This window comes from Drosophila miranda, chromosome 3 (assembly GCF_003369915.1).
Source record: "Drosophila miranda strain MSH22 chromosome 3, D.miranda_PacBio2.1, whole genome shotgun sequence".
Taxonomy (NCBI): domain Eukaryota; kingdom Metazoa; phylum Arthropoda; class Insecta; order Diptera; family Drosophilidae; genus Drosophila; species Drosophila miranda.
The window spans coordinates 20,173,785-20,198,676 of record NC_046676.1 but is presented as its reverse complement, the minus strand read 5'-3'; the positions used below and the strand labels follow the sequence as shown (position 1 = coordinate 20,198,676).

General features: G+C 49.3%; 14 protein-coding genes across 14 annotated transcripts; 6 read left to right on the top strand and 8 right to left on the bottom strand.

Annotated features, from left to right (window-relative positions):
- The first annotated feature begins 2,066 nt into the window (after positions 1–2,066).
- LOC108160843 (cuticle protein CP14.6) lies at positions 2,067–3,435 on the top strand. The gene is made up of 4 exons (XM_017295098.2): positions 2,067–2,166; positions 2,547–2,728; positions 2,788–2,863; positions 2,944–3,435. Exons 2-4 carry the CDS (start codon positions 2,550–2,552, stop codon positions 3,097–3,099), a joined length of 411 nt encoding a protein of 136 aa, XP_017150587.1. The 5' UTR covers positions 2,067–2,166; positions 2,547–2,549; the 3' UTR covers positions 3,100–3,435.
- On the bottom strand, positions 3,270–4,874 carry LOC117185796 (odorant receptor 47a-like). The gene is made up of 4 exons (XM_033391747.1): positions 4,498–4,874; positions 4,248–4,437; positions 3,580–4,195; positions 3,270–3,510 (listed from the first exon to the last, which is right to left on the bottom strand). The coding sequence occupies exons 1-4, from the start codon at positions 4,805–4,807 to the stop codon at positions 3,460–3,462; spliced, it is 1,167 nt and encodes a 388-aa protein (XP_033247638.1). The 5' UTR covers positions 4,808–4,874; the 3' UTR covers positions 3,270–3,459.
- An 88-nt stretch (positions 4,875–4,962) lies between these two features.
- Positions 4,963–5,459, bottom strand: LOC108160844 (neuropeptide-like protein 32). Its single transcript, XM_017295099.2, has one exon. The coding sequence runs from the start codon at positions 5,379–5,381 to the stop codon at positions 5,076–5,078; it is 306 nt and encodes a 101-aa protein (XP_017150588.1). The 5' UTR covers positions 5,382–5,459; the 3' UTR covers positions 4,963–5,075.
- Positions 5,460–7,833: 2,374 nt separating this feature from the next.
- On the bottom strand, positions 7,834–8,786 carry LOC117188494. The gene is made up of 2 exons (XM_033392447.1): positions 8,132–8,786; positions 7,834–8,064 (listed from the first exon to the last, which is right to left on the bottom strand). Exons 1-2 carry the CDS (start codon positions 8,442–8,444, stop codon positions 7,916–7,918), a joined length of 462 nt encoding a protein of 153 aa, XP_033248338.1. The 5' UTR covers positions 8,445–8,786; the 3' UTR covers positions 7,834–7,915.
- A 637-nt stretch (positions 8,787–9,423) lies between these two features.
- LOC108160203 (glycine-rich RNA-binding protein 2-like) lies at positions 9,424–9,858 on the bottom strand. The gene has a single exon (XM_017294038.2). The coding sequence runs from the start codon at positions 9,761–9,763 to the stop codon at positions 9,536–9,538; it is 228 nt and encodes a 75-aa protein (XP_017149527.1). The 5' UTR covers positions 9,764–9,858; the 3' UTR covers positions 9,424–9,535.
- Positions 9,859–10,081: 223 nt separating this feature from the next.
- LOC108160192 (prisilkin-39) lies at positions 10,082–13,160 on the bottom strand. Its single transcript, XM_017294026.2, has one exon. It carries the CDS (start codon positions 11,497–11,499, stop codon positions 10,732–10,734), a length of 768 nt encoding a protein of 255 aa, XP_017149515.1. The 5' UTR covers positions 11,500–13,160; the 3' UTR covers positions 10,082–10,731.
- Positions 13,161–13,256: 96 nt separating this feature from the next.
- Positions 13,257–13,784, top strand: LOC117185797 (glycine-rich cell wall structural protein-like). The gene has a single exon (XM_033391378.1). It carries the CDS (start codon positions 13,262–13,264, stop codon positions 13,721–13,723), a length of 462 nt encoding a protein of 153 aa, XP_033247269.1. The 5' UTR covers positions 13,257–13,261; the 3' UTR covers positions 13,724–13,784.
- A 1,808-nt stretch (positions 13,785–15,592) lies between these two features.
- On the top strand, positions 15,593–16,181 carry LOC108160193. The gene has a single exon (XM_017294027.2). It carries the CDS (start codon positions 15,710–15,712, stop codon positions 16,061–16,063), a length of 354 nt encoding a protein of 117 aa, XP_017149516.1. The 5' UTR covers positions 15,593–15,709; the 3' UTR covers positions 16,064–16,181.
- A 49-nt stretch (positions 16,182–16,230) lies between these two features.
- LOC108160191 (annexin A7) lies at positions 16,231–17,929 on the top strand. Its single transcript, XM_017294025.2, has one exon. The coding sequence runs from the start codon at positions 16,981–16,983 to the stop codon at positions 17,800–17,802; it is 822 nt and encodes a 273-aa protein (XP_017149514.1). The 5' UTR covers positions 16,231–16,980; the 3' UTR covers positions 17,803–17,929.
- A 2,015-nt stretch (positions 17,930–19,944) lies between these two features.
- LOC108160200 (glycine-rich cell wall structural protein 1) lies at positions 19,945–20,395 on the top strand. The gene has a single exon (XM_017294035.2). It carries the CDS (start codon positions 19,990–19,992, stop codon positions 20,326–20,328), a length of 339 nt encoding a protein of 112 aa, XP_017149524.1. The 5' UTR covers positions 19,945–19,989; the 3' UTR covers positions 20,329–20,395.
- LOC108160201 lies at positions 20,384–20,814 on the bottom strand. The gene has a single exon (XM_017294036.2). The coding sequence runs from the start codon at positions 20,799–20,801 to the stop codon at positions 20,397–20,399; it is 405 nt and encodes a 134-aa protein (XP_017149525.2). The 5' UTR covers positions 20,802–20,814; the 3' UTR covers positions 20,384–20,396.
- A 1-nt stretch (position 20,815) lies between these two features.
- Positions 20,816–21,277, bottom strand: LOC108160199 (uncharacterized protein F12A10.7). Its single transcript, XM_017294033.2, has one exon. It carries the CDS (start codon positions 21,270–21,272, stop codon positions 20,892–20,894), a length of 381 nt encoding a protein of 126 aa, XP_017149522.1. The 5' UTR covers positions 21,273–21,277; the 3' UTR covers positions 20,816–20,891.
- Positions 21,278–22,075: 798 nt separating this feature from the next.
- Positions 22,076–22,618, bottom strand: LOC108160197 (shematrin-like protein 2). The gene has a single exon (XM_017294031.2). It carries the CDS (start codon positions 22,585–22,587, stop codon positions 22,129–22,131), a length of 459 nt encoding a protein of 152 aa, XP_017149520.1. The 5' UTR covers positions 22,588–22,618; the 3' UTR covers positions 22,076–22,128.
- Positions 22,619–22,671: 53 nt separating this feature from the next.
- Positions 22,672–23,395, top strand: LOC108160198. Its single transcript, XM_017294032.2, has one exon. It carries the CDS (start codon positions 22,728–22,730, stop codon positions 23,370–23,372), a length of 645 nt encoding a protein of 214 aa, XP_017149521.2. The 5' UTR covers positions 22,672–22,727; the 3' UTR covers positions 23,373–23,395.
- Positions 23,396–24,892: the final 1,497 nt, after the last annotated feature.

Genomic DNA, 24,892 nt, shown 5'->3' with positions numbered 1-24,892 from the left:
ACCATAGCCAAAATCCAAAAAAAAAACAAAACGAATCATGTTGGAAAAAACACCAAAGAAATTCTATGGAAGCGGCCAGAATGTGATTTAATAAAACACTCACAGCCACGGGGATGGGATTTGCATATTTATGATTCAACAACGAGACAAGAGAAAGAGCTCGAGGAGAGCTAAAGGTCACTTCGGAACAGATGAGAGCCCTGTAATGAGTGCGATTTCTGCGATCGAATAATCCACTTAACATCGAATGATGTGTGTGAGTGTGTGCGCCAATATTCCAGGCCAAAATTGCTGCCTGGACAGGTTCATTTCTCATCGTCTTCAGAAACAGCGCCTGAACACGTCACAAACAAGTTTGCTCGGAGCTTAAAAACCACCTAAGTGTTGCTGGAAGGCAATCCATCAGCTGGAATGCCCGAATATCTCACTAGTTGAACAACTCAGTCGCGTCTCACAGTATCTGAGTATCTGAGTATCTTTGTATCTCTGATTGATTGCGAATGTTTAGGAAACTGCACTCGATTAGCATAGAGGGTAGAATCGGGTAGCATTGTGATCCGACAAGACAAAGGGGCATAAATTAAGTTGCACTTTAGGTGCACTTAAAATGCGCTCAGATTGGATCGGCATGAAGAGCCCGCATGCGATGCAGATGCATCAGTCGTCAGTCATCTCACGGGAAACTGGCGAGTGTGATGAAAAACATAAACGATGAGTAATCCCATCTACCATTTGGCATAGACACATTGGCAGGGGATTGTCAATGATGTATGTCAAATGTACAAAAATGCACTAAACCAAAGACACTCACCTCTCGGCCAGACCCTGCCTCAGACTCCGACTGTGGCTTCGACTTGGAATCCGGCATCCACTGCAGTTTCAACGTAGCGAAGGCCAAACCAAAACGCGGGCAACCGCGAAATTGGCCAAGTAACATGGAAAACGTACGAAAAGGAAAATCCACACCGACGCCAACAGCAGCCGGTATGTGGGGTGGTGTGGTGCGGAGGTGAGTGGCGGCCAAGGGGCGTAGGGTGTAATCTCGGGCGATGTTCATCATGTTTCGTGATCATCTTTGTTGCAGTGGCTCAGCTCCGAAGCTGTAGCTGAAGCTGGAGCTGTTTCAGTTTGCAGTTTGCAGCAGTTATTGCTGTAATTTTTATGAATTGCAACTGACATTTCCTACACGCTGCAAAAGTTTAAAGTTTAAGCCGAAAATTGCATTTTTCCAAGCCACTAGACTTCCAGCCGGCCGGCAAAACGGGAATCGAATGGAAAGAGGATCGAAAAGGGGGCTCAGAAAAGGGGACTCAGAAAAGGGGCCTCAGAAAAGAGGCCAAGTGGTAACTGGTGCAAGGGAGTGCCGGCCTGACCTGGTCAGCGAAATTGAGATAGCAGATTGGCCAAAGGGCAGACACATCAGACATATCCAGATCCTAGAGCCGCAAACAAAGCCAAATAATGCTCTTTAACGATGCATTCAAATGGACAAGTTGGCCACGCCCCACCACGCCCCGCCGACCTACTCAAATGTCAATAGAAATGCCGCAAAATGTTTTACCGATCTGCATTGCAATCCCAGTGCTCAAGTGCCTGAGTGCCCAAGTGGCCAAATGGGCAATTCATCAAAACAAATCCAATTGCAACATCGGTAATCTTTTAATTAATATTTGAGCTGGAGAATTATTGCGGCGAACGGAGCATCCAGCAGCCGACGGAGGGGCCTTAATCAAATGAAGTTCGCATTGCTAATTCACATAAATTAATGCCCGGGTAGATGTGGAGAACCAATCTCGGCATACACCGCGTATGCGCAACGAGTTTCAAATGCAAATGGGCGTTGCGCATACGCCGAGTGGTACATTGAAAGCAGCAGCAGTACCAGCAGCAACAGCAGCAGCTCTTCCGATTCTGCCGCTGTCAGGCAAACAAACACAGTTTGTTGCTCCCCCAACCTGCTCGCTCCTCTTCCTACTGCATGTCGCTGCGGATGCCGTCGCTGCATCTGGCTCTGCCACTGCCACTGCCTCCGCTTGGCCTGCTGCGACTGCGGGCCCAGAGAGTGCACTTTTTTGGTATAAAAACGTTTGTGGCAACTGCATTCAAGTCAAAACACTTTGACGAGCCTCCCCAGCGCAGTAATCGAAATCAAGTCGCGAATTCGAAGTGAGTTTTCCATCGTTCCATTCCTTTCTTGGTGTTGTGCGAAGATCCTCTGGATCCTCGGATTTACGGAAAAGTACTCTCAAAGTGAAGCAGATCCTAGCCAGATCCCCAGAGCATCCTTGGACACTCGTATCGGAGAGAGAAGGGGAACGTGTGCCTTTTATGGATAATTTTCCCACGACCTTCATCGGCATCATCATCTTTGAAGAACTTTCAAAATCCGCTAAAGTCAATCGATGCATCATATACTAATTGCATAGCAACGAGTTTGACATTCAAAGCGGGCACAGACCGCCGCTGGCAACTCCATCGATGCTGAACCATCAGTTATGACTCTATTTAACCGACGCCCGTTTCATTCTCCCTCTCGGCCCAAAAAGGTCATGCAGACACTCACCCACGCCTCCTGCCTTGCCCTGGCCCTGGTCCTCTGCTGCCTGGGCGCCGTCCACGCCCAGCCCCAGCGCGGTCTGCCTCCGCCGCGATCCAACTCGTTCGACGCCAACGCTGTGATACTGAAGCAGAACTTTGACCTCAATCCGGATGGATCGTATCAGTACAAGTGAGTGGAATCGTTCACAGATCTCCGGTGGTAACTAAAACTCTACTGATCCTCGACAGCTACGAGACGAGCAATGGAATCCGAGCTGACGAGGCGGGTTACCTGAAGAATCCGGGCACCCAAGTGGAGGCTCAGGTGAGTCTACTTTTGGGTGGAGGCCCCATTCCTCCGCAGCATACTTTGAGGAGCAATTTAAACTCTTTGTGTGGCTACAGGTGATGCAGGGCTCGTACTCCTACACCGGACCCGATGGCGTGGTCTACACCATCACATACATTGCTGATGAGAACGGATACCGTGCCGAGGGCGCCCACATACCCACACCACCTCCCGTCCGCGCAGCCGCCGCTCCCGGCAGATTCTTCAAATAATCAAGCAACCTTCAATTTTCTTCAAGTTCTGAATCAGAGATGAAAGATAATCTATTGGACAGATAAGGAGATCGAGAGAGTGAGAGAGAGAGAGCAGCTGCTCATCAGAGGTACATGCATCCATTTCCACCGCCCCCGTCATTCCATTCCAGCTGAGACACCATCCTCCCTTCGTGCTTCATTCGTGCATTTCTACAGTCTTCCAATCCAATCCCCAACTCTAATATATTCTACTTAGTGCTCTACGAACTGTGTGAGATACGTAATGTTTTGTAAGATATGTAAAATTGATTGTTAATCGCAAGCTCAGCAATAAAACGAATATTGCGCCAATAATCGCATCCAGTGATCCGATCCTCTCTAGGAGAAGGAGCGTAGCATGGTAATATATGACATGGCGGTGCGGACAATCTGCAGGGGATAATCAATCAGGACAATCAATAAACGGAAATCTGTAGAAGAGAAAAGCGCTTAGCTCACCGATGAGAACGCCTCCATGTTGGCCTCAAAGAAGTAGCCTGTGATGCGGAATCCGTGAGATGCCCGCATCATGCTGATCAGTAGAGAACGACAGATGGAGGAGGATTCCAAACCGGAGCCCAGGCTCTCGTGCCAGGGACTATCGTAGATGGCCCACTCGAAGAGTGCGCTCTCCGTCTTCACGTTCTCGCCGCAATAGCAGTAAATGTACGCCTGGATGATGATGGTGGCAATGAAGGAGGCATAGTAGACGCCCTCCGTCTGGCTGAAGGTGATCGAGAAGAGGTAGCCGAGCATGCAGAGCTGCAGCGAGGAAATGAAAAACTGGGCGCAGATGATCGGCTCGTAGCAGTGGTTCAGCTCCGTGCACATGTCAAGGCTTTTCTGGTACAGCGCAAAGATCTTGTTGAGCTTCGCCTGCGACTCCTCTGGGGATTCGCTCTTGAAGCGCAGCACCTTGTACTGGGCGATCTTGAAGAAGGCGCACAGGTTGCTCGTGAAGGAGCAGAAGATGGTGTCCAGGCTGACGGCTGGCAGGACCACACCCGTGGAGGCAAATGCACACCACAAGAAGGTCAGCGCGTAGTTGCGTTTGTTGTGGATGTCCCAGGGAAAGCTGCAGGAAAGGCAATGAATGACTGTCCTCACATGTTCCAAAGCATACATACAGACAGGGAAAGGGTAGCTCTGGCTCGACATGCCCCGACAGCCAGTAGCTCAGACCCATTCGCACAAAGGGGAGGACACTGTTCAGGGCCCAGGCCAGGAAGAAGCAAGTCCGGAATATGCCGCACACCCGCTGATCCTGCTTGTTGGCCGTGATTATGATCTGGGCGTACTCTTCGCCCTGGGCCCCCTCTAATCGGACAGATTGGGATCAGTGAGGGCTAACACAATCACATTCTGTCCTCCACTCACCATGGGTCATCAGGTGGCGAAACGTGTCAATCATCCGCCAAAAGTCTTTTCGCAGATAGATGATCATGCTGAACTTGAAGAGGCCCAATATGGTGATGAGCAGGGCCACCATAGCGTCCGCCAGCAGCATTACGTTCTTCATGTTATGAATCACGGCCGCCAGGATGAACGGAAAGATGGTCGCAATGGAGTACACGTTGATGCACCTGTGCCGATATTTCCACATCTCACCAGAGCCGCTGAATAGATCAAAGCCAAGCATGGCGATGGTAGCCTTCTGCACCAGAAGAAAGTTTTCCGTTGTCGACATGTTGCAACTCCAAACTGCACTTTCTCCAGGGTCCTCCGATGGGGTCCTTTTATGGATGTGCACGCACCGCCCAGTGCATTGGACATAGCTGATTATATGATATCTGAGTACTTTGACACCTCTTTGAGCATAGTAAATGAGAAACAGGTTGGTGATTTGCTTTGCTAAATGTTCTTTATTGGCGCCCTAACATCTGGAGGTGTCATCCTGATGTGGCAAATGGGAGAGGCGTGGTCGGTTGTCAATCCATTTGTATGACAGTGCCGGCCTATCGGCCCCAGCCACCCCAGCCGCCTCCGCGGCCACCCCAGCCGCCTCCACGGCCACCCCAGCCGCCACCCCATCCGCGCCCTCCCCAGCCGCCTCCTCGGCCTCCCCAGCCGCCTCCTCGGCCTCCCCAGCCATATTGCCGAGCCTCTCGGTCGCCTTCGTTGGCATGGGCAGATCCCTGATCGGCCACGTCCAGCAGGCCAATCACTTGCTCGTTATTTTGGTTTTCATCCTGCTGGTTGTCCAGGGCGTAGGCGCAGGCAAGGCACAGGACGCCAATGAGGGCGAGCAGTGTTAGACGCATCTTCTTTGAGTTATTGGATATTTTCTGGATTCAATTGAGGAGTTTGAAGTCTGGAGTGCAACTGATGATCGGCCTTCTCGGCCAGGCGCCTTTTATTCGCTGTTTTGATCGCTGGGATGAGCTGTCGTTCCTGTTCTCTTACCCAATACGCATCAATACGTTCTCAACTCTGGTAGAGGTACTCGCACTCGCACTCGCACTCGCACTCGTATAATGCCTAACCCAACCCAAGGTGCATTCGTATGTTTGTGAGAGAATATTTGGTATAGACATCAGACAGATCAGGGGCTTTTTTTTGGACCGGGTTCTGTTTGTGTGTACCTATATTTCACCACAAGATTATTACACCCGTCGTTATTGTCGTTGATATGTATTTTTGCTGCCTCTGCGACTGAATCATTTCAAATGCTAATGTCTCATTTTGGGATCTTTTGTGCGGCTCCTAAGTGGTCAGGTTGATGCATTGATCACTTGATGGGTGTTCAAATACGCTCTAATTTTTTGGGTAAGACCCGTTTGGATTAATGGCTCTTCCCAGGGATCTATCATCTGACACAAGGCAAATGTTAAGGTAATCGCCCTCCCCTCCATTTTATCAATACTGGTTCCTTTGCAAACTGAATTCCCAATTCACAAGGATTCTTATGGAAATGATCTTGTAGTTGTTCAATGAATGCCACGATCGAATTGTTTTGTAAGGAAGCGATCCTGGCTGGGGTACACATCTCAGTCTACTCCAGGCTTGCGGTTCTCGCCGTTTCGTCGTCTCTTTTCTGCCGCTGCTGCGTCGTTGTTGTTGGGTTTCGTTTTCCTCTCTTCTCATTAGGGTCACTCCAGTGGGAAAGAAAACGAGAGTTAAATGGTGGGCGGAAAAAATGTGGGTACGCTCCCTCACAGTTTGATCTAGAGTTAAGAAAAGAAAACAGTTATGAACGTATAAGCCATTGAACCTATGCATTTGGAACAGGTTCTCTTGAAAGTGTTTTTTGTTGTATATTGTCCAAAATACAAACAATAATTTAACAACTTTCAGCAACTCGTGCGAGATACGATAATACGCAAACAGGCCCCTCGGTTCACCGTCACAGAGCTTAGAGTTGAGCTTTAGCAGATCTGTTCTGCGTAGAACTCAATTGAACAGCCCTCGTACATGGGTGTACCCCTAATAGCCCTAATATTTCTCTTGGTTCGATACACACCTACAGCTCTGCAAAATAATATTGCGATGTTTGTTTTTAGTTAAATAATTTTGGAATAGGAGCACAACTCTTCCAACTCGCCAAAAAAGTAAACAATATTTGCATTTATTTTGCTGAATCATATTTAAGTGTTCAAATGGGTATGTATTTCTATGTTCGGTCGGTGGAGTGGGGTGGGACATTCCTATAAGGACCGTTGGCGTTTTTTTTTATCAACGGCTTGGGTTTATTTCTTTTGCAATACATCGTTTCATTTCATATCAGCAACTGTCGAAGAATTTCTTCGAATTTTCAAAGAGGGCATCGCGATCCCGACGACATCCAACGCATTGAAAACTTATTGGACATTCAGCGCGAAACTATGGAAGGAGACCACTCCCTAATGGTCCTAATATTTTTTAATTATTTTTAAGAACAGCACTGTGTATACCAGCAGTGGAAATTCCGGGTGATTGCTGCCCAAAGCATCGACGGCAGAATTTATAAGACAATTTACGTCAAGTCCTAGTATTCATCATTTTATATATTGTATTTTACTACAGCTGTGGAACATATGACCACGGAGAATATATGTAGGTGTCTCAGAAGTGTCCTAGGGCAAGTTCGGGACACAATTGCGGGCGGTCTAGACTGGGTTATGGCTATCAAGGAAATGACAAGGCCGTGCAATGTGCGATGAACCCCTAGCTGCTAATTGTTATACTTTCATTAGCTCCTACTTGAATATGAATCATTCGTGAGGGTGACTATCTGTTGGAATCCCATTGGCATATCTCTAAATATACCCCTAAAAGTGGCAGGTATACTCTTAAAAGAACATTTAGCTGTGAGTGGATATTATCTGGAGGAATTTCATCCATGCTTAGCGACACCTATGCCAATTTTCTATGTATATTGTCAGTACAAGATATTATTTATACTCTGTTTAAATTTCATTTAAAAATACGAGGGGGAACGTTGTGAGTTGCTGCGGAGACCGCAACTCTACATTTATACCCGATACTTAGTCAGTATGGCTCTCCTCCGGCAGACGCCGCTAATATTAAACGACACGACAAAGAGTGCGTGCGAGAGAGACAGAAAATCAGTCTGAGCGTGACGTCGCCGCTGCGTGGCCTAAATGGCACTAAACCATTTCGAGAAATTAAGCCCTCCCTATAAGCGGATTTCATGCGACTTTGGCTTTGACTCTTCCTCGTGACTCGTGGAGCTATGCTATGCTATGCAGTCAGAGCGGGATGCGGGAGGAATACTTTCACTGACAACCATTTATTCGATACCATCAAAGTCCGCACAGCTGTGTAAGTAGATGAATTAGATGATTTGCCGTTCCGTTCACTTGCTGCGACGGCGGTAGTTGGAGAAGAAGCGCAGTTGCTTGCTGCGGGACAGCTCATGGGTCTCGCGCTGGCTCAATTCGTACAGCTGCGAGTCCAGGGCCTCGATGTAGGCGGCCATGGCGGCCGGGGGCATGCGACTCAGTTCTGGGGAAAATATACACCACACACAATAAGTGCTTTAATCACCTTTGCTAACCTTTGTGCTGCTCACCCTCCATGGTCTTGAGGTCCTCCTCAGTAAATCCTGCCTTGCTGTTCTCGTCCGCTTCTTCCTCGTCCTTCTCTTTCATTTCAGCAAAGATGGATCTGAGGCCACTGGCCTCCTGTTGTACCGACTCGTCTTCATCGCTGTCACCCTCGGCCGCAGTCACAGTCTCAGCGTCAGATCGGTCCTTGCTGTCCTCCTCCTCTTTCTTTTGAATTTCCTGCAAAGAAAGCGAATGCTTTTTCGACCTAGAAGCTCTCTTCTTGGTCAATTCATTCTTCTTTGGTAGCTTTTTCTGCGACGTTGAAGCTGCCTCCATTGCGAAAAATAAAATAGTGACGCTTCTTTTTCGCAGCCAGAGTTGCACTGGAAATCAGCTGTGGGTAGGGTTGCCATCCCATCACACACACACACCTTGTCATGAGAAGGGTTCCGTTCCCATCTCACGCCACTTGAGAAGATATTAGCTATCTGGCGGAACCATTACCTTTTGTGCACCCCAACTATGTAACACTATTTGAGGACCAGAGACCCAAGCCATTAACCCCAATTTGTAGTGCCATAAAGCCAAAATGGGTATTTTCAAATCCATATTTTCTTCCTCCCCGAGAAGTGTACTCCAGCCTAATGACCATATCTTTAAGACTGCGGAATCTGAATTGGATCGTATTATTATTATAGCCAGCATCAAGAAAACAATTTCATTTTTTCTCGCCCTGTCTCTCTCTAACACACACCTAGCATAGGCGGCTTTGCTTAGAGTAAAACATTAGCGCCTAGATCTCAGAGACTACAAAAGCTAGAGCAAACAAATTTGGTATCCACACTCCTAATATATCGGACCGAGACGAGTTTGTTTCAAAATTTCGCCACACCCCCTTCCGCCCCCGCAAAGAACGAAAATCTGGGGATATTCAAAAATCTCAGAGACTATTAAGGCTAGAGTAACCAAATTTGGTATCCGCACTCCTGTTAGATTTTACTATAAAACGTGTATCTCAAAATTTCACCCCACCCCCTTCCGCCCACACAAAGGACGAAAATCTGTTGCATCCACAATATTGCACATTCGAGAAAACTAAAAACGCAGAATCATAGATAATGACCATATCTATCAGATTGCTGAATCTGGATCAGATCAGATCAGATCATTTTTATAGCCAATAGGAACAAATCAATTTGCAGTGGCTACGCAGCGCCCGACGTCACGCTCAGACTGATTTTCTGTCTCTCTCGCACGCACTCTTTGTCGTGTCGTTTAATATTAGCGGCGTCTGCCGCAGGAGAGCCATACTGACTTAGTATCGGGTATAACTGTAGAGTTGCGGTGTCCGCAGCAACTCACAACGTTCCCCCTCGTTTTATTTATGGGTATATACAAAATTGCAATGTATGGAGTCGATGCGTGATTTAACGGCCGTAGTGACCTCCGCGCCCTCCACCGTAGTGACCTCCGCGCCCTCCACCGTAGTGACCTCCACCATAGCCGCGGGCCTCGCGATCACCGTTGACGGCATGGGCGGCTCCCTGATCAGCCACGTCCAAGAGATTCACCCGTTCGTCGCCGTCCAGGAAATCTTGGCCATGGACGAAGGCCAGGCAGAGGAAGCCGATGAGTGCGAGAAGAATCAGACGCATCCTGAGTCGTTGTTATTTTGAGGATTGTTCTTGGAGAATCACTGGATGATTGCGTGCGTTGTGCTGCGAGCAACTGTTGATCGTTGAGCCCAGGCACCGGCCTTTTATTTGGCCAGCAGTCCCTGGAGCACACACATCTGGTATTCCAGTTCTTGTTGACTATTTTCGCATTTATGGTAGATAGAAGTTAATGTTTTCAATACAATCCTAACGGCACAAACAAATGACGATTTTCGATGGCCATTCGAGCTGATTTAATTCGCAGTAGAATGCTTCGCAAAGCTCTGATGCTTTTTATTGGACATCAACACGAATAGCTTTGTTATTGAGAGATTTGCTTTATTTGCGTTGTGGGTCGATTATACATCCAAATCCAAATACGGTGCGGCGCTTGCTACCACCAATAGCTACGATAGCCATAGCCCCATCCACCGCCCCAACCTCTATTCCATCCGCCGCCCCATCCACCGCCCCATCCTCCTCCCCAGCCGCCCCAGAGCCAACGGGCCGGACGTTCGCCCTCCTCTGCATGCTGACCACCCACATCGGCCACATCCGATAAGGCCACAGCGGGAACGGCATCCGACATGGATTCTTGATTGTCCGGCCGGGCCATTGCCGCTCCCAGAAGGGCAGCGAGAGCAAAGACTAAGATGAGCTGCATTCGGACCATCCTCTGCAGTGGAACTGTGCCCCAGCCGGAGGCCACAGACACCTTTTATACTCGCCTGCACTTCGCGCACTTCTAATTGAAGTGTAAGTATTTGCAGTACATTGGCGGTCTTCAGGGGTGCTGACCCATACACCATATTATTCTTAATAAAAATGTTTATTAACACTAATTTGCATGGACCTGAAGAGGCAGAAAACCAAGACTTACACTAAGTTTTAACAAAGCGATCTTTATGGAAAGACCCGCCATACTCGTAACTGTCAATCGGGCATCGATAATACTGAAAAATTATGGCCTAGCCGAGCAGGCCCAACAGACCGCCTAGTGCTTGTGAATTTCCACCACCGCCCGCTGCCGCTGCTCCGCCCGCTCCTCCTCCGTTGGCCAGATACGGGCGCAGACTACTGCCCAGGGCCTGGCCCAGGAGTCCGGCCAGCTGTGCCGTCTGTTCAGTGGATAGCTGTGGACTCCCGACTCCGGCTCCGGCTCCGGCTCCCACTCCCGATCCAGCAGCCACTCCCAATGCTGATCCCGGGGGCGTGTAGGCGGGCGTGGCAGAAACTCCAGCTGCACTGCTTCCATACGACGGATAGCCAGCGGCCACTGCTCCTCCTCCGCTGTAGTTTGGCCTGTAGCCGTAGTAGTTTCCGGTATATTGCTGGGGTCGCTGATATCCACCGAAGTTGTAGCTGGGCCGGTAGTAATTGGAGCCGTATCCCAGACCCAATCCCGGATAGCCATAGCCATAGCCGTAGCCTGGATAGCTACTCGTATATGCGTACGGATTGTAACTGGGCCTATAGTTGTAGCTGGGATAACTGTTGCCGTAGTACTGATCCGACTGGGCTCCAGCTGCTGCTGCAGCACCACCCACGGGCCGCTGTGGCGGCACTGGCGCTACTGGAACGTCAAAGAGGGATCCACCACCGATGCCTAGGAGGAGGGGCGTCAACAGACCCAAGGTACGTCCCTGGGGACGATCCGATCTCGATTTGCCGCTCCTCTGCGCCAAGACGGCAGTGAGAAGGAGACTCATCAGAGCCAAGCGCGCGGGAAGATTCATTCCGTATCCAAAAGGTGCAACTAATCTGTGGCCCAGTCCACAGCCAACTGAAGACTGGCCAGAAGAGCAAAATAAGTTATATAGCGGAAAAGTTCTTGGGCAAAATTTCCAAATTGGTTTGCCGCAAAACTTGCAGACCTTCACGGGCCCCAAATGACAATCCGCAGCCCGCGCGAGCGAGCGGAACTTTGCACGCACTTGGCCGAAACGTCATCAACTGGTTGCCCCAGATGGCTTCCACGCTCCGCTCAAACGATCTTCTGCAGACGGACTCGCTTTGGGCATAGTCATCGGCACACCCGCCATTGACCTTGCCAAATAAGTCAGAAATCTGTTTCACACCGTTAACTCGATGGCTTACTTCCGCGGGTTTTTTGGTTTTTTTCGGCTTTTGTTTTTTACCAGTTTTGCGGGCGTTTTCGCAGAGCCAATTTAGTTTTGTGTTTGCTTTGCAATTAAAATTGTCAATAGCAAAAGCTAATAAGTAACTATTCATTGGAAGCAATCTCCCATTAAAGGTGCATCCCACCATCAGATGTATGAACTATGAGTTACTCGTATGAATGACAGTTCTGAATCATCTTATATACCTGGTAAATGGCTTGATCTCCCGTCCCCCATATACACATGTGTTGCCATGCACCCGCAGACTGCCGTGAATTATAACACATCCACTAATTGTGGAGACTTTGCGAGACATGGAAATCTCTGGCTCTTAATTTGATTGTGTCTGGCCCGACGTCTGGCGAAATGTCTATCAAAACAATCGATTAATCAACTCACATATAAACACGCATATCCACGTGGAATTACAATCACAGGAAAGCTGAAAAAGATGCTGTAATTTGCCTAAGATGACGGCAGCTTGTCATGATTCCCTTCGCAGTACTCCTCCCCTCCTCCTCTGATTAACCTGTTTACTTTTATCCAAGTGATGTACGATTTGTTTTGATCAAAACTTTTTCTCTTATGTTTTTATAACCCCATAAAGCTTTGAGTTTATACCCTTTAATTCACAAACTAAATGAAATGCCACTTTTGATCATGTCATAAGTATTTTCTAGGGGAATCTGCATCTCAGAACTATGTTACATTGATCGGCTATCCCGTACTTTAATAAGAAAATCCCACGAGACCTTAAACGATCGGTCTGCAAGGGTATTTGAAGCTTCGGTTAGTCTTTTCTTCCAGATTTTTTAATGAGAATCCACTGGATTGTGTCCCGGAGAAGAAACGAGTTCCACTTGCGTCAATTTCAAAAACTTTTTAAACAGAACCACCTCGTTTCGGCATGTAATTAATGTGCTTTACCTTATTAGCGAAACAAAAGCGGCCAATTCTGATTCTGATGCTGGCTATAAAGTAAACCCGCTCCAGTAGTAGATTGCTGCTGAATTGCTGCGCAAATTTTGACTTTCTTCAGGTCAGTGATCACACGGAGGACTTCGACACGTTTGGTTTTTTGTAAGCGGGAGAAGTAAACCCCCATTCTGGAGGCCTGTTCGGTGAATGAAGCTGTGAAGTACTGATGTTTTTTGTTTGTCTCTCTATTTGGTGGGAGATTCGTTCTGGAAGCAGCAATCGACGGGTATGGGAATTCCACTGACCTCGGGCACATTTGCTGAAATCATTGAAAACCAGATAATTGCCGAGTGGCGGTAACTAATGATACTTGGCCCCGAATTCGCAGGATGATGATGTCGTTCTGCTTGCGGGACATCCCCGCTGTTGTTTACTATAAAAGACCCCGTGCCCATCCGATATGGCAATAGAAGCATTTCAAGACTCAAATATGAAACAATTCCTGCTGATAGCACTGGTCGGCGCTCTGGCCCTGGCACTGGTCCATAGTCATCCGTTGGAAGAGCAGCGCCTTACACTGGAGGACGCCGATACCCAGCCCGTAAACGATGAGGGAGCCGGCATTCGGGCGGCCCGTCACTTTGGCGGCGGCTTTGGCGGATTCGGGGGCAGAGGAGGTGGCGGTTTCTGTTGCGGCGGAGGAGGCGGTGGATATCGCAGAGGCGGCTTTGGCGGCGGTGGCTTTGGAGGTGGCTATCCAGGTGGTGGCTTTGGAGGTGGTTATCCAGGTGGTGGTTATGGAGGTGGCTACCCAGGTGGAGGCTATGGAGGTGGCTACCCAGGCGGCGGTGGTGGTTATGGCAGTGCATCTGCCTCTGCTTCAGCCTCTGCCTCCAGCTCCGGAGGCTTCTATGGCAAGTAATGGTCAAATGATCTGACCTGTGCTAAAAATAGATTAAAGTCGAAATTAAACCAACAAAAAAGAACAGTTTTTCTGGGTGGGAAAGGGATCTATTTGGATGAGGCGTCGGAGGGACTCATCTCTTACGCACTTGACTAGGGAACTACGACGCGAACACTACGTTGGGTGCTGGAACCGGTTGCCGCTCGCTAATCCATCGGTATCATATTATTCCTGTTCGAAAATCTTCCACAGTACGGAAGATCGATTCGAATGCCAGATTAATCCCATCTGTTTCGATTGGAACCCAAGTATCGGCTGTTTATCGTTTGAGCCGTGAATTGGCAGTCGCTTGTGAAATTTTATCGTAAGAAGCGGACTTTTCTGGAACCATGTAACTTGTTTTCGAGCCAATCACTAATTGATACGTCAATAAAATAACTATTTTCAATCGTTTCCATTCACCCGGAGACCCGTAAATAGACCTTGGGATTCCTATTTTTGTTAGTTCCAGACACAGATTTTCACCAGAAGCGTACTCGAACCGCCTTGGGGTAGGGCCACAGAGATAAGTCCCAATGAAAAGGGAAGATCTTATGAATCACGGACTTCTAATTAGCAAAGGCAAATATTTTCCACTCTCGATTGTTGAATTCATTTCCGTGGAAACAGGCGCGCGCTGTCTCCATGATTCATATTTGTTCAAAACTTTCCTGTAATTGCACTCAATTAACGCCTCGCCCAGACGGATTTATAGAGCCTGAAAGGTCTCTGAAAATAAGCAGAACTTAGGTCTTAGTTGGGGGGTGGTAAAAGATTAAAGAATAGTTTAGTCGCTTCTTAACGAATTTCGCCGAATGATGAGGAAACTGTGTTCGGAAGAGCCCAACTCCAGGGGAAATGATTCATTTCATCAGCGGTGCCTACCACAACAAAACCGCAGAATGCAACTTCACATCTGAAACGCCGCCTGAATAAATCAAATGAATCTGTTGATGTAGATTCACTTGATTCTGGTGATTGTCAATATGACAATCGTATGCTGAAAATGTTATGTATGTATGCCACCGGTTCATGTACCAGTAACAAATGGTCGCCGCAATCGGTACTTGAACAAATTGGGCTTCGGAGATGTGAATACGTCAGAGTTTTCTTTCGTACTGATTTTATTTGGTAAAGTGCAAGGTTTATATACAACTTCTATGAGTATGATTGTTTACTTAGGATCTTAGGTATGTTTAATTAGCTCTGAGTATCATATTGCTAGGGAAATGTGTTATCTCTATTTAGGACTAAGCAATTACTACAAATCCAACAGTGGAATATTCCAAGGGTCATATTTATGACGGTCACAATGGTTATCATGCAGATGGTGTGTGATTTGACCACATGCAGGTCATCCAGAATGTGTTTTATGATAGTGCCGTAAATATCTTAACAGTGTATGTACACAAATGCATGCAGCTGTCCGTTGTATATTTATTTAGGTCAGTAGTGCATGTCACATATTTATATTTAGAGCATATTATCGTTTATTTCTTTAGGTGGCTGGGAAATCTTAACCTATTTATGGTTAGCTATTTGTCTAGGTCTAATCGTACAATTTTGTACTTTCGTTGAAATCGTACACCGCCCCCTCGTTGATCAGCCCCTAGTGCTGTCGTCACTGTCGCCAAAAACCGGCCAAAAAGGCTGGACTCTGACGGAAATGTTGTGCGACCTGGCGATGCTAATTGAATGGAAAGATGCACGGCAAATTAAATTAGTGTCCCACTACTGTCATCAAAAATGGGTACTGGGTGCCGAGTGCTGCCTGAGTCTGTCATAATAATTAGCGCGTAGTGGATAATGCTCGGCCAGATCGCACGTATAAAAGGTAAAGCCAGCCCCAGTCCAGACACAGAACCCGAAGGAACTCCACGACAAGCGGACCAGCCAAATATAAACCAAATCCAAAACAAAGTGATAATCCAATCTAACAAAAAACTACACACACACACATCCAATATGCAGTGCACACTCTCCCTCTCCGTGATCGCAGTGATTGCCCTAATCTTCAGTCTGAACATGACCCAAGGGGCACCCATCAGCAGCAGCGATACAGCGGCCATCCTCTCACCAACAGATCTCACCGGGGAGGCGGTGCGCCAGAAGCGAGCCAGTGCGGATTACTACAGAGGCGACTACTTCATCTGCTATCCCAAGAGCGAGGTCTACGGCAATGCCTACGGTGGCTCCCAACGGCGTTCGGATGATTCCGTGGCCAGGCCACCACACCGCCTGGCCGACGACTCCTTTGAGGCCCGCAAGGATCGAGCCGATGCCAGACGCGCCGCCTACACTGATAGCTACGGCAAATAGGCGACTTGTCGGCACAGAACGACTGTAATACTTATAGTGTAGAGGAGTTGCACAGGTCTAGCTTTATGAGTTGTACAAAATATGTTTATTAATTTATTAAAACCGTTTTGAAAAAGTACTAAGCCTTGCCTTGTATTGTTAACAACAAGTCTCTGTCGAATCCCCTGATGACGTATTGGATTTAGTATCATGCGTATTCTCAGGTATACAGATTTCGATTCAGAGCAAGAATATAGTATGTGTCTATATAGTACACGGGCTTGAAACGAAGTGGCGATGCTTCATGAATGCTACATAAATTGTACGCAATGCCAAATATACAAAAAGTAAAGCATACTTTTGGGCGGAACAAGAAAAAATTTGTACTCATACCAACAGCCCTAAGCCCCACCCCGCCCATTTTCCTTAATTTGATGCCGAAATGTACCTTCTTCTCTATTTCTGTAATGGAAAACTTGCAACTTGCCGACCCGTTCTCGTTTGAGAAGTGCCCGCCCAGGGGAAGATGACTATTCCACCTTTACTATACTGAGTGTGATGGATTGGGATGTACACAATGAATGTACTCACCACATGGCGAGTCGTCGCCACCGAAGCAAGCGCAATTTTCTGCAAGGCGATCTTTCGCTGGAGCGCTGAGACATTTCGCACCTTATTTGCTTTCGGTATTAGGCTAAAAGTGTGAATTGTTTATAAAGAGATTACAAAACGAAGACAAAATGATCTGTGGGCCGCAGTGTTCGACTTTTGCTGCCATAAAAACATAAAAAAAGCATCACTTTAAAAGAAAACCAACGCAGCGCTGCGGATAATTGCCAAAAGAAAGTTTCCTTAGGTCTCACGACTCACGGCCTCGGCATAAAAGGCCGTACCGGGGAGCCGGAAGCAAACAGTCACCCAACGAGATCGCTACCAAAATGACCAACTTTATCGCGAAGAAATCCCTGCTGGTGCTCTCCCTGCTCTTGCTGGGCACCGTTCAGGCTCAACCTTTAGAGGATCACCACGGACGCGAGCAGCGCCAACTGAAGGGCGGCCCAGGAGCCAACACGGATGCGGATGTGAAGATGGTGGCCAATGTTACGCCGGCGGCAGCCACCTCCATGCAGATGGGTATGGGCATGTCCCTGCCGATGAATCAGATGGCCCTGAATGCAGTCGGTACTCAGCTAGTGCGGTATCCCAACTATCCGGGACTGATCTACGCCCCGGGCATCGCTCAGGGATCTCTGAATGGATTGAGTGGCCTGCAGACGAACATAGCCAACAATTATCCCGCCTATCCAGACCCTAATCTGGTTGGAGCATCTCCTGGCTTCGGCACAGCTTCTAGTTTCGGTGGAGCTCTTGGCTTTGGTGGAACTCCTAGCTTTGGAGCAGCTCCGGGCTTTGGAACAGCTCCTGGCTTCGGTGCAGCCCCTGGCTTTGGCCCAGCTCCTGGATTCGGTACAGCTCCTGGTTTCGGCTTTGGAAGCTATCCAGGCGCTTCAAGCCCTGCCGCGCTCATGTACGGCAATCCCATGTCGTATCCAAATCCCCAGCTGCCCAACGGATTCGTGCCCCAGCCATCGGTGGACAACTTCTCGGCTCTGAACAACATCGTGAACATGGCCAATGTCCAAGGACTGGGAGGATCTAACCAAGGATTCTATCAAAATCCCCAGCTGCCCGGTCTCTATGCACCCGCCGGAGGCTACATGGAGCGCATGAACATGCAAGGATATGCACCCGCCTTCTAAGGGATTGCACATACTCCACTATATACTTAAGGGCTTATTTATTTTATTTATTTAGCCAATTAAAAGAGCATTTAACCAGAAGGAACTGCCTCATCACTTGTGCCTCTTTCTAGTTATCCAACGGGGCGGGTGCTGAAGTTGTGGTCTATGATTAATTTGGGATCGACTGGCGATCACCTGACCCTTGCCAACGATCTGCGGAGGAAGTCCTCCCAGGCGCAGGCGGTAGCCATCCGCGAATCGCAGGTTCATCCTTTGTCCAGCTGCAACGAGGACGAGCATCAGCGGCAGGAGGAGCAGCAGCGAGAGCAGTGGATTCCTCATTTGAGACAGAACTTCGGCCAGCAACTGGAGGCGCCTCGCTGGCAGCTGCAGCTTTTATGCCATGTTCTGTCCCACTTCTCATCAGTCCATCCTCTGGATGAGCGTCAGAGTCTGGGACTCCAGCTCGAAAGTAGGCAAACGGCGAGTAGGAAAACGGGTTTGCTGGCCATATGACTCCTCATATATCACAGCGAACCCCGAACAGAGCTACCTCTTTGCGTGTGCCAATTAAGCAGCAGGTGTCAAGTGCAAGGCTCTCCTCTCCCCCAGTGGGAAACCAGTACGAGTGCGTCTTATGCGACATCGGGGCCAAACGGTCATGCATTCTGGCTGAAAGTGAAATGGAACACGCTGATTCGCACCCGCTGCGCCTTTGACAGTATCCCGTTCCGTTCTCGATTTGCCGGGCAGATAAAGTGCGTAAAGAGTGTGTAATGCGAGTGTATTTATAAGGAATGGAGAACCTTTTCCAGCTCTGATTTACGATCTACCACATGGCGACATGGAGGACAGAAGTGATTTGTGCACCTACCTGCAGACCCGAACCCAAACCCAAACCATTGATAAGTTCCCTCTCCAAGAGTGTGCGTGTGTGATTTGTGTTGAGTGCACTGCAGGTAGGAGTACTCGAATGGGATTGGGATAATCCGATAATGGACGCGACTCCCCCGCTCTCGTGCACTCTCGACAGAAGCGTATATATAGAGCCTTGCGGAGGGGTCAGAGGGCAACAGTCTTCTATCAGCAAGGGCACCATGCACATGTACTACTCCTCAGTGCTGCTCCTTCTGCTTCCTTTTGTGATACTGGAGCTCTGTGCAGCCAAGCCTTGGTGGACCTCAAACGATGTCGGCTACGATGCCAGTCTCGATCCGGTGGCCTGGTCCCGCGACTTTGTCCAGGAAAAAGTGCGCACATCCCGCAGGAACAAGAACCGGCACCAGCAGTCCACTGACTGGTGGTACCATACACCCTCTGCTCCCGAGCCGACGGCAGCTCCTCTGAACTTTGTGAACAGAAATAACTACAGAAGATTCCTGAAGAGACGCCGCAAGCTGGTAGCACGTGAGCACTACCTACAGAGGCATCCACACTCATATTCACATTCATATCGACATCGACATTAGGTGCTAAGCGTACATTAATTTCTAGTAATTAGCGTATTAAACAAAAGACCAAGAAGAAGGCCCAAACAAGCTTGCTGTTTTATTTTTAGGCTGGATGGGAAGTCGCGCGCGTCAGCAAAAACCTGACTCGCTTCGATTAGCAGGAGTCTGAGATAGATTCCAGATACGAGATATCCCAAACAAGTTCTTGAATGGGGGATCGAACTGGGGCACGTAGTAAGCTGCTGCTTGTCCGAAGCAAACAGAGATTAGAGACGGTGGCTAAGGTCAATCCGTTGACGTTTCAAGAGCATAGACCATTGGTAACATGGTAACATGGTAAAGATATTAGCAAACATGATGTAACTTTTGGCAGATCCAGCTAAAGACATGAGCACACCAATCGCCAGTCGCGGACTCTGTTTGCCCACACACTCCACAAGGCCCAGACCAGACCGACCCCTCCCAAAAGTCTAACACAATTTGAATGAATGAAAGTACGAGTATATTTGGCAAAGATAGAGACCAGCGACAGAGGCAGAGGCAACGACAGCGATGGGCCCATAATGTTGACACCAGAAATTAGCAGCTCTCCGCACGAGCCCAAGACCAAGACCAGACCACCAGACCACCAGGCCAGCAGACCAGCAGACCAGAAGCATGTATAAAAACCTAGTTGTCATGGCACTTGGAATTAAGTACCAGCCCAACATCTATCACATCAGCAGCAATCTACTCGCACCATCCCAGCCAAAAGATGAATTTCCTCAGCCTCGCCCTCATCGTTGTCGTCTGTGCCGTGAGCAGCAGTTGGAGCCTTCCCGTGGAGCTGGATACCGGCGCCATCAGCCTGCTGGATCTGGAGGCAGAACAACAACCGCTTGTAGATGGGACAGAGGCCGAACGTGTGGCGCGTGGACTGGGCGGCTTTGGCGGACTCGGTGGCAAGTTTGGCGGCCTGGGAGGAGGACTGGGTGGGCTCAAGGGAGGATTTGGCGGAGGACTGGGACACGGCTTTGGCGGCGGCTTCGGCGGACATGGCTTTGGCGGCGGCTTCGGTAGCTTCAAAGGACTGTTTGACAAGAAGTTCCGATAACTCCGATGATCGCGATATCCTAGCTGTAGATCATGTTTATTTTGTAATAAATTTTATTTAAGTGAAATTTAAAAGTTGCCCATTTGGTAAACAGGATTCAGTGCTCCATAGAACTGTTGTTCAGGCTGAGATGTGGGGCTCCTAGTTCTGGTCTTCACTGTGGGACTGGTCAAAGGCTCTTCCATCGGTTTGGTCCTCGTTTTCGGCTTGGGCTGCCAGCGGCTGAAGGCGAGGCGCACTTGATTGGCAAAGCTGCGCCACCATCTATTACCAGTGGTTGTAAGCGGGGCCACCTGGGGATCGTACTCCCGCTCATCCAGAGCCAAGACCTGGCCGAGAATGGTCCACACCATCAGCAAGCGAAGCAGAGACAACATTTTAGCAAGTGGCCCCCCGATGAGTCCACTTATAAACACTTTCTGGCCGTTGCTTTCTTCGTCTCTACACAACTTATTCGATTGATTGTAGGCCATAAAGTCCCGACTCGATTGGTTTGCATAACGTTAACATTTATTGAAGTATCACAAAATCACAAAATCAGCATCCGACTCGGACGATCTCTCTTAGCCATAGAAGCCGCCGCCGTAGTAGCCTCCTCGGCCGCGGTAGCGGGTGCGTGTTATGACGCGAGTGCGCTGGAAACCGCCACCAAAGCCGCCGCCGTATCCACCATAGCCTCCGTAGTAGGGTGGTGGGGGTGGTCCAAAGAAGGGCGGAGGCGGTGGCGGGCCAAAGAACTGACGAACCTTGCGAACGTTCTCATCTCCCGCCTCACTCTGGGCAGTTTCTCCAGCCTCCGAGAGCTGAACGGGGCTCGGCTCCGGATCCGTTCCTGTTTCCGTTTCCGCTTCTGTGGCTGCAATCGAAGCACCGAGCAGCATCAACGCACTGAGGCAGAACAGTAAGAATACTTTGGTGTAATCCATTGGGAGTCGCATTCGCATTAAGACTTGATCAAACACTGAAACTGAGCTCCGACCTGAGCTTTAATTTATAGCCAAACATTTGCTTTGTCCCTCCAAGAACCCTACCAGAGCCGCAAAACAAAGGAGGTTCATTGGCATTGTTGATTGCCATTTGGAGGTGTTTTATTTTTTCTTCTTTTCGTTTTCGTCTAATTTCAATTTTGAGCCGTCAAAAAGCGGGCGAGCATAATTATTGGAATGAAAAAACCCAACAAACAAACTATAGAAATAGATGAAGTTGACCCAATCTTAATGTGATGATGGAACGAGATGTGAGGCGGAAGTGTGTGCGATACAGTGGGCCGAGAAGTGTGTAATTGTGATCGTCTGATATCGATGCGGAATGTAATCTGATTGTATGGCACTAACTGAGCTCTTTATAACTATACCTGTGTACTCTATGGGCTTGAACTTTAATCTTTAAAGGTATGTAATAGATATCAACACTGAGTACCGGGTATCTTGAAGTTCATCTCTATGGGAGTTCACACCTCTAAGCTCTAATAGTGTCCAAGATCTCTATAAGAATATACACTCCAGCACTATATAATATCAGATCAAACAATTCTAGTGTTTTCTCTAGTGATTACCCAATCTTAACCACTGTTACTATTTGATGGCTGGCTCGTTGTTTACCACTTAGATCCCATCCGCCTCGCTTCGCGAGAAATTCAGTGAGCAAACACACACGGCAGAAAGACCATTCCAGAAATATCACCGCAACAAAAACAACCCGTTCAAGTGGAATATGCAATCTCATCAGATCTGTTGATTCCAAACACTCAGAAAATGAAGCTCGTTTGTCGTTTATTTATTGCTTACACTCAAGACCCATTCAACCAATGAAACCGCCTTTAAATTTGGCAAATCCCACGGCGCCACCAACAAAGCCACCGCCAAAGCCCCCACCACCGCCGCCCAGTCCGAGCCCACTCAAGCCTCCTCCTGGAGCGAGTCCCAGGCCATTGTATCCATAGCCGTAGCCATAACTGGGGATCGTCTGGACCGTGGAAATAGTCGAGATAACCGGCACAGTGGTGATAACGGGCACTGTTTGAACCAGGGGAACCGTTTGAATAGCAGGAGCAGCCACCACACCACCGCCCCCAATGAAGCCTCCGCCCACAATGCCGCCGCCTCCCAGGCCGCCAATGTGCCGTGTCCTTCTCACAAGGTCCGTGTTGCTGTCGCCGTCGCCGTCGCCGTCTCCGCCTCCGCTGCTGGCAGTGATGGGGCTGGACGTGACCGAGGCAAGCGCCAAGACGAGCGCCAGGTAAACCGTCTTCAACAGCATGGTGCGATGGAGTGTTTTGCCTGCCTCGGCACTTGGCCGGGTATTTATGCAAATTAATTAGTGTCCACTCCCACTCCGGCCACACGGCTCGGAACTGTTTGTGCAACCAATTCACAGATCGGGAGCCGAAAATCCCCAACATGACAGCGCAGAGCACTGTTGCTGATTCCTCATTGCTGATGCTCATGGGTTTGCCCTATGGGCGGTTCGCACCTCATCATCTTCGTCATCATTGCCACAACATCGTGAAGGTCTTGGTATACACAATATGTACCTTCGTGTGCATAAAAAACCAGGTTGAGTCTTGTCTCGCATCTCACAACGTATCTGACCACGCGACAACGATGAGGTTCGATCTGCAATTACTGCTTCTGAGCATCTGCTCCTGGACGATCAGTGCCCACTCCCTGGTTGGTGCCGGTGTTGGAGGAGTCGCTGGAGTGGCTGGAGTTGGCGGTGGATTTGTCCAGCAATCGCCATACATCCAACAAGTGCCCGTCGTGCAACAAGTGCCCATTGTTCAACAGATTCCCATTGTGCAGCAGCCGCAGCCACAGGCCTTGGGACTAGCCGGGGGTGGGCTGATTGGAGGCGGAATCGGCGGCGGCGTTGGCGCAGCAGCTGGCTTTGGACGCTATCGGGAGAGCTACCGGGTGAGAGGGCGTGGCCTTGGTGGCGGATTCCGTGCTCGCTACGACAAGAAGATTGGCGGTGGCTTTGCGGGCTTTGGAGCAGCAGCGGGAGCCGGGGCAATAGGTGGAGCAGGCGGCGGTCTACTAGGCTAGTGTTAGTGTGTTTTAGAATAAATTAATCAATAGCAAATAATTATAATTAAAATCAACACAACAATCTTAAAAACGTAAGTTTCGTATTTGCGGATAAGTCCTTCGCAGTCTTCAGGGGCATCATCTTCGGGGAGATATTCTCCGAGTAGGAACTCCACGTTGGGTGATGTAATTTGGAAGAGATTGTAGTACTTCGCCCCTTCACCACCAAATGAACCTCAGGAAGAGTGTGAACAGAAAGAAGGCGAAAACGAAGCGGTGCAATTTTCCCTTCCAGCCACACAATCCCCCAATTCTCTGGGTCCACGAAGGGTGCATATGCGGAAACTGCGGCTCCGTCGGGTATACGATGGGATCCGACTCCTGGGGATCCCCCAGAAGAGGCTTCACGACGACATAAAAGCAGGAGATGCGCTTGCCATCGAGCTGCATGGCCCGATAGAGGCCCATTCGGTCGAGGTACCGTAGACGGATGGCGTCGGGCGTCTCGCGTATCTTCAGGATTGTGCCCACGGCGTGGAACGATTTCAGGATCTGCTCGGTGGCTCTCCGTGGGAAGCCTCTCAGTTCCACCCATTTGACGGGAATCCCAACCGAACCCCAAGCTTCAGTCTCAGTCGGTGTATCATGCTCGCGTTCCGGCCAGAAGGGACGTGGGGACTTTGGTCCATTCTGGGCTGGAGCAGGACGATACTCAAGGTTCCGGGTATTCCGTATCAGGGATCGTGAAGGGGGGAGCCAATCACTGTAGCGCTGCGTATTCTCAGTCGGTGTCTCATGCTCGCGTTCCGGCCAGAAGGGACGTGGGGACTTTGGTCCATTCTGGGCTGGAGCAGGACGATACTCAAGGTTCCGGGTATTCCGTATCAGGGATCGTGAAGGGGGGAGCCAATCACTGTAGCGCTGCGTAGTCTCAGTCGGTGTCTCATGCTCGCGTTCCGGCCAGAAGGGACGTGGGGACTTTGGTCCATTCTGGGCTGGAGCAGGACGATACTTAAGGTTCCGGATATTCCGTATCAGGGATCGTAAAGGGGGGAACCAATCACTGTAGCGCTGCGTATTCTCAGTCGGTGTCTCATGCTCGCGTTCCGGCCAGAAGGGACGTGGGGACTTTGGTCCATTCTGGGCTGGAGCAGGACGATACTCAAGGTTCCGGGTATTCCGTATCAGGGATCGTGAAGGGGGGAGCCAATCACTGTAGCGCTGCGTAGTCTCAGTCGGTGTCTCATGCTCGCGTTCCGGCCAGAAGGGACGTGGGGACTTTGGTCCATTTTTGGCTGGAGCAGGACGATACTCAAGGTTCCGGGTATTCCGTATCAGGGATCGTGAAGGGGGGAGCCAATCACTGTAGCGCTGAGTAGTCTCAGTCGGTGTCTCATGCTCGCGTTCCGGCCAGAAGGGACGTGGGGACTTTGGTCCATTCTGGGCTGGAGCAGGACGATACTCAAGGTTCCGGGTATTCCGTATCAGGGATCGTGAAGGGGGGAGCCAATCACTGTAGCGCTGCGTAGTCTCAGTCG

Coding starts and splice junctions, on each gene's coding strand:
- LOC117185797 (XM_033391378.1), top strand. CDS start 13,262: ATGGCAATAGAAGCATTTCAAGACTCAAATATGAAACAATTCCTGCTG.
- LOC108160199 (XM_017294033.2), bottom strand. CDS start 21,272: ATGCGAATGCGACTCCCAATGGATTACACCAAAGTATTCTTACTGTTC.
- LOC108160197 (XM_017294031.2), bottom strand. CDS start 22,587: ATGCTGTTGAAGACGGTTTACCTGGCGCTCGTCTTGGCGCTTGCCTCG.
- LOC108160193 (XM_017294027.2), top strand. CDS start 15,710: ATGCAGTGCACACTCTCCCTCTCCGTGATCGCAGTGATTGCCCTAATC.
- LOC108160844 (XM_017295099.2), bottom strand. CDS start 5,381: ATGCGTCTAACACTGCTCGCCCTCATTGGCGTCCTGTGCCTTGCCTGC.
- LOC117185796 (XM_033391747.1), bottom strand. CDS start 4,807: ATGTCGACAACGGAAAACTTTCTTCTGGTGCAGAAGGCTACCATCGCC. Junction 4,196..4,247: donor GAGCTACCCTTTCCCTGTCT/GTATGTATGCTT, acceptor CCTTTCCTGCAG/CTTTCCCTGGGACATCCACA. Junction 3,511..3,579: donor ACATGGAGGCGTTCTCATCG/GTGAGCTAAGCG, acceptor TATCCCCTGCAG/ATTGTCCGCACCGCCATGTC.
- LOC108160200 (XM_017294035.2), top strand. CDS start 19,990: ATGAATTTCCTCAGCCTCGCCCTCATCGTTGTCGTCTGTGCCGTGAGC.
- LOC108160203 (XM_017294038.2), bottom strand. CDS start 9,763: ATGCGTCTGATTCTTCTCGCACTCATCGGCTTCCTCTGCCTGGCCTTC.
- LOC108160843 (XM_017295098.2), top strand. CDS start 2,550: ATGCAGACACTCACCCACGCCTCCTGCCTTGCCCTGGCCCTGGTCCTC. Junction 2,729..2,787: donor GATGGATCGTATCAGTACAA/GTGAGTGGAATC, acceptor GATCCTCGACAG/CTACGAGACGAGCAATGGAA. Junction 2,864..2,943: donor GCACCCAAGTGGAGGCTCAG/GTGAGTCTACTT, acceptor GTGTGGCTACAG/GTGATGCAGGGCTCGTACTC.
- LOC108160191 (XM_017294025.2), top strand. CDS start 16,981: ATGACCAACTTTATCGCGAAGAAATCCCTGCTGGTGCTCTCCCTGCTC.
- LOC108160198 (XM_017294032.2), top strand. CDS start 22,728: ATGACAGCGCAGAGCACTGTTGCTGATTCCTCATTGCTGATGCTCATG.
- LOC108160201 (XM_017294036.2), bottom strand. CDS start 20,801: ATGGCCTACAATCAATCGAATAAGTTGTGTAGAGACGAAGAAAGCAAC.
- LOC117188494 (XM_033392447.1), bottom strand. CDS start 8,444: ATGGAGGCAGCTTCAACGTCGCAGAAAAAGCTACCAAAGAAGAATGAA. Junction 8,065..8,131: donor GGACCTCAAGACCATGGAGG/GTGAGCAGCACA, acceptor TATTTTCCCCAG/AACTGAGTCGCATGCCCCCG.
- LOC108160192 (XM_017294026.2), bottom strand. CDS start 11,499: ATGAATCTTCCCGCGCGCTTGGCTCTGATGAGTCTCCTTCTCACTGCC.